Here is a 6,231-nt window from a genome sequence, read left to right on the forward strand (position 1 = left end):
ACATAACAACAACAACAACATATGGAACATATACCTAGACCAAGAAGCTACTGTCTGAATTGAGTTAAGAGGCTATGGCATGGTTTAAAATCAAGAAAGGTGTGTGTTAGTGATGCATCCTTTCTCCATACATATTCAGTCTGTTTGATGAAAAAAAAAATCTGAGCTAAACTCTGATGAAAATGTGACATTAGGATAGCAGAAACACTCAACAACACCTGTGTTTTGCAGATGTTTTGCTGGCTCAGAGTTAAAAGGACTTGAAGCACTTCATACAACAAGATCAAAGACTATATAGCATTAAATGCGGATTAATTATGCATGTACAGAAGACAAGTATCCTCACCATTAGGCTGATAGACATGTTGATAGGGAAAAAGACTGAAATATATTAATGGCTTCATCTTACTTAGATCAGGGATTTCTCCATAGGAAAAAAAATAGATTGAAAATATCAATGACTTTATCTAATTTAGATACACAATCAACACCCCTGGCACCAGCAATCAAGAAATCAAAAGACGTAAGGACGTATACATTGGGAAAGTCTCCTGTCAAGGACGTAAGTACTGAGGAACAATGTCATCAGTTTGACAAAAGAAAAACAACATCCCTGACTCTGTGCTCTATCCTGTGCCAACCTTATAGTCTCTGACACACCTACCCTCATTATCCCAATCAATCCATCTCATTGAGGGTCTTCCTCTTGCACTGTCCTTCTACCCTTTCAAGCATAATGTCCCTCTCCAAGGACTGGTCTCTTCTTGCACCATGTCCAAAGCATGTCAGATGAAGCCACAAAATTCTTGCCTCCAAGGAGCAGCCTGGTTTCACCCTCTTTAGGACAAACCTGTCTGTTCTCCTTGCAATTCATGGTATATTCAATACTCTTCTCCAGCATCACAACTCAAAGGCAGCAATTCTCCTTCTATCATCCCTAGTTATTGTCCAGCTTTCTGACACAAAACAATAACTGTGAAGACCATGGCTTGGATCAGGTGCACCTTAGTCTCCAGACTGATAATGTTGTTCTTCAGTACTCTGGAGAGGTCTCTAACAGAAGACTTTCCCAGTGCAACTGGTCTTTTGATTTCCTGTCTTTTAATACCTAAAGCTTTGATTGTGGAGCCAAGCAAACTAAAGCTGTTAACAATCTCAATCTAAACAAAACACACACAACAAAAAACTCCACAAAAATCCCCAATCTCAATCTCTTCGTTGTTTATCATGATGCTGCCAATAGGCCTAGTGGTGAGAATCTTGGTTTTCCTGTTGTTGAGCTTCAATTCATATTGAAGCTTGCAGTCCTTGACCTTCTGCATCAAGCACTCTGGTCCTCCTCAGTTTAAACAAGCAAATGTGTCATCGGCATATTGTAGGTTGTTGATCAGTCTCCCTCCAGTCCTGATGCCACATTCCTCCTCATAGAGTCCAGCCTCCTGGATGACCTGTTCTGCATATAGATTGAAAAGGTGTGGAGAAGGGAGCTCTGTAGGCCTAGTGGCAAAAAGCTGCACTGTAATCCCAAAGGTACGTGATTCGAATCCACCAGATGCTCTGCTGGAGAAGGAGGGCAAGCTCCTCCTACTCCAGGTAGATCCGATTTGATGGCACACACACACAAACACACAAATTAAGAAAATTTTAAAAGAAAAAAAAAAAAAAAGAAAGGACACATCCCTGGCATACAACATTCCCAATTTTGACCCATGCCTAGTTCCCCTGCTCTATTCTGGTGACTGCCTCCAGGTCCAAGCATAGGTTTTGCATAAGCACAATCAAATGTTCTGGGATTCCCATTCTTCTCAGAACCAGCCACACTTTAAAATGCCTTTGCATAGTCAATGATACACAGATAGACAGTCCTCTGGTATTCTCTGCTTTCAGACAACATCCATCTATCATCAGCGTAATATCTCTAGTACCACAGCCTCTTCTAAACCCAGCCTGCACATCTGGCAGTCTATTGATGTAGTGTTCCCGTTGTTTTTAGATAATTTGCAGCAGAATCTTGTTATTGTTTGATAATTTCCACACTCTATCAGGTCATCTTTCTTTGGAATAGGAACAAACAGCTTGCAGTGGGTTTTCTGAGGCAGTAAATCACATAAAGAAGACTGCCCATCTTTCTTCTGTGGGGTAGCTGGTAGACTTTGGGTTGGCAGCACAATTCCTTATGACTAAGCCACCAGAGCCACTTAACTCAGCAGTAATTAACAATTGATGAGACAGGTTACGAGATCTGAATTTTATTTTAGGAATAAATATATCTTTGATTTGGTTAAAGAGTTAAATACAATTAACTTGCTCTAAATGAACAGGTATAGATAATCCCAATTATCACTAATTGGGATAGCTTATGGAATTAAGGTCAATGGATTCTTGAATTATGGGTATTCTAAGATACAGAGAATCTAATTCTTTAGTCATTATTATGGAATTGTTTAAAGTTGATGTTAAATTTGTATTTTAATAATTTCTCAACTGGGCCTAAATACTGTAATGTAGTTTGACTATTAAACATTTCTTATTTACATGGATATTTTTTAAAATGTTTCATACTACTTTATTTACAAAATTAAAATATATTGCTTTTCGCTCCAGATCCTTCCCATTTCCCTAAGCCTTTATCAAATTGTACAACCTCATAATTAATTCCACCCCCCTGTACATCCTCACCTATCTGCTCCCACCCTCCCTGTCCCCTAGGATCCTCATACCCATTCTACAATAATGGTTTTGTCAAGTATTTGTCCTTACTGAAGTTAGTTCACTCAGCATAATGCTCTTCAATCTCTCTACAGTTAGGTAATAATTTTACACTGGTTTAGAAAGTTCATATACATTTTTTTCACACTGGACCTTTCCCCTTTTCTTTAATAATCCCTCCATCCACCCATCAAACTGTGTGATCCCATGTTTAAGCCCCACCTTGGGTCCTCATACACACTCTATAATAATAGTGGTCCTATAAAGTATCTTTATGTGACTGAGTTTACTTAGCATAATGCTCTCCTGTCCCTCCCATGTTAGGCAGTAATTTACAAAATAATTTCTCCTGAGTACTCTGAAAAATTATTCAATAGAAGGAAAAAAGGTAGTGATAAAAATTTGGCAGTTGCTCAGAGGGAGAAAAATGGGCAGTCTTCACCCCCGCAAATTATTGCCTTTGAAAACCTGCTGGAAGACCATCTGAGTTGGTTGTAATTCAATGGTAAATAACAACAGTAACATATTCTTATAAATATCTTTACTAACTGGTTTAATTAAAACAGCTGGACCCTCTCCTACATTGGCTTCTCCTGGTTGCAATGTGTTCTTTTATATGAATACAGAAAGACAATCTAGCCTTAACACAGACACGTAGTTGGAAAAGGCATGACTTCCTGGATTCCCTGAAAGGACTTGGACCCAAGCACCCTTAGAGAGAAGACTGAGAATCATTGTTCTAGAGGCAGAATGTATTTCCATGCCCTTTGATTTTTTCAACCTGGTCACTGCCTTTCTGCCAATTGAATTTAAGTAGAGGTGACAGAGAAGTTCTAAGTGCAGGCCCTCCACTTATCATTTCATGTCTTGTGCTTCTATCATCACTGTGATAAGATCTGATCATATTGCCAGAAGAGAAGACTTGAAGCAGGCCTTTGCCTCTGTAGTCCAGAGCCAACCATCCAAGTTCACTCAATTCTCTATGACTCTTGGATACACAAGTGAGAAGAAGATGCTTCTCCTAAGCCACTGACCATTAAAGTAGTGTCATGCTCCATCACTGATGCAAAAGAGTGGTGTTGTTGTTAAGTGCCATGGAGTTGTAGAAGACTCATAGTGAGCCTATGAATGAAAATCCTCAACACTTGTGTGTCTTTCATCCTTTCTTCAGGTTTAGAGGGTTTCCAGAGGCAAGCTATTTACCAAAGTGGATGCCACTCCTGCTTCCAAGCTTATTTTAATCGGGGAGCTCCACCAAACACTGTCCACCATGGGTAACCATTATCGCATTTGACACACCAGTGTCACGGTGTTCAGCTTCACAGCAACCATAAGTTACCTCTGTACGGCACGTGGACACACCAGGGCTATACAACCGAGAAGAATGTTTGTCCAAACACAACTAAAAACAGGCCTGAGGGCCGCAGATTAGAGTCACCCACCTTTGACTTGGTACCTTCACTTTCTGTCCACCAGGCCAACTTAACAACTATGTTGTTAAGTGTTGTCGAGTTGTAGATGACTAGTGATAAAAAAAAAATCATACAGCTTATAGAAATATGTCATCATGCCAAAAATAGGACTAAGCCAGGCATTCATCAGTTTGGTCACAGAAAATTTTCTGAAGAAGGCCTTCTCTCCCTATCTCTCATATGCTCATTATAAAAGCTCTGTCCCAGAAGAAATATTTTCTAACATGAAATATGTTTACTTCTCCCTCAAGTTCTAGTGCACTAGATCTCCCAGCCAATTCTCAAGTCTCCTCTTTGAAGAACCTTCCATAAGCACAAAACCTAGAATAACTCATCCAAGGCCAATGTGGTGATGAACTTTGCAAACCAACCAGAATGGGCTGGGAGTCAGGCTCCCTTGGAGTCTGAAAGTCTTCAGTTCCCATGTACCTAAACACAACAGTGTTTGCCTTGAAGCTCTTCATTCTAAATCCTACTTCTCTGTTTAACAGAGGGAGTTTGGTCTTTGCTGACTTTTTTATTTAAAGTTGAACACAGACTGAAGTCATTTGACAACTGCTGTTTCAATGAATAAATCTACTGTGTGAAAGATGCAGGTTATTAATGAAAGCTAATCTAACAAGAGAAGAAAGCTCAGCCAACAAAATTAGGGTAGATGTTTTATTTATAGGAAATTAAAATTTATGCATATATATATATAACACAGACATTTCAAATAGTATACTTTCATAATAAAAAGTCTGATACTGCTCACATTAAGAGCTTCAAATCTACATAATACATATGCTAAATGCACCCTAGAGAACAGACAAGAGAACCTAATGATAGTTGTCTTGCTTTAAATACATCAGGATTTTTTTTCAAGTAACACTGATCACTTACTGTTCAAAAAGCTTTTAAGAAACACATTCAAAGTAAAATATTTATAATATGGTTTAATTGTTACACAGTATTTCCAATATATAGTCACAAGACAATACAGACACAGTTGAAAGGAATAAAGGAGGGGGGGGGAATTCTATTGCACCCACAAGTAAAAAGGGTTTATTTTTGTAACATTGTATTTCAACCTTTATATTCAACCAGTATCAACATTTATATACTTTAATAAACATAGATGTAATGCAGCATTAGGAGTCAGACAAACAATTAAAGCCTCAAACAAGAATGTCAGTATTCAAAGCTCATTTCCAGGCATCATTCTGCACAATGATAATCCCAGTCTTCCTGCCTCCCCACCACTAAATGCAGAGACTAATATTTTTCCTTACATGCATCAGACACTTTATAGGTGAAGCTGTGAGCACTTGGATCCTTGCTCATCCTTGTCATCCACCTATATGTGTCTCTTCATTCTAGTGACCTGTTAGATAATCTTGTGTAGAGTCTGAGGCAAAAGAATCAACATCTTCATTATCTGAGTCATCGCTGCTGTCATTGGCAGCTGGTTCTCCTGTGAGGGCTATGCGGGCATAATCATCTGTGTCAATTGATTTACAGAAATGGATGGCATACTTCAGTTTTTCCTCCAGGACCTGTTTACAGGAATACCTGGGTAACTTCAGTAAAAAGAAACATGTGTATGATTCAGGAAGGAAATGGTCAGGAGGATTGTATTTGTCCAATACCTGTTGAGGAAATATGTTAAACAGTCAGGGTAACAGACATGAGGACAGACCAAACTGCAGCTCTATTCTGTTATGTACAATTTAAAAACACACATCATATTTTTTTTTTCAAAATGCAAGAAAACATATAATTTCACCAATTTTGAAAATAAAAAGGAGCAAAACATTAGTTCACAGAATTAAAGTACAAAAATATCAACTGGCTATGAAAATTATTTTTTACCAGTCAAAACTGAGAAGAGGCTCCAACGGCTTTATCACTGGCACTACTGTGATTCAACTCTCCTGTTCAGAGCCAGGAGCTGGTAAGGAAAAGTGAAGGAAATGGGATAGGTAGGGGGAGTGCAAGTGACGGGGTGGGGCAGTGGGAGTGGTGGTGATGGGGCAGGGTGGGTGGACCGGGGAGTGTGTGTATAGGAAAT

At 39.0% G+C, this 6,231-nt stretch overlaps 1 protein-coding gene across 1 annotated transcript in view; it reads right to left on the bottom strand.

Annotated features, from left to right (window-relative positions):
- Nucleotides 1-5,536: 5,536 nt before the first annotated feature.
- Nucleotides 5,537-6,231, bottom strand: part of HERC2 (HECT and RLD domain containing E3 ubiquitin protein ligase 2) — a 439,756-nt gene continuing 439,061 nt past the window's right edge. Inside the window, exon 92 of the mRNA XM_006898588.1 lies at nucleotides 5,537-5,809. Within this exon, the coding sequence (XP_006898650.1) occupies nucleotides 5,537-5,809 (273 nt within the window). The remainder of the gene's footprint in view (nucleotides 5,810-6,231) is intronic.

Source organism: Elephantulus edwardii, unplaced genomic scaffold, assembly GCF_000299155.1.
Source record: "Elephantulus edwardii isolate Elephantulus edwardi_28Jun2011 unplaced genomic scaffold, EleEdw1.0 scaffold00234, whole genome shotgun sequence".
In the NCBI taxonomy this organism is placed as follows: Eukaryota; Metazoa; Chordata; class Mammalia; order Macroscelidea; family Macroscelididae; genus Elephantulus; species Elephantulus edwardii.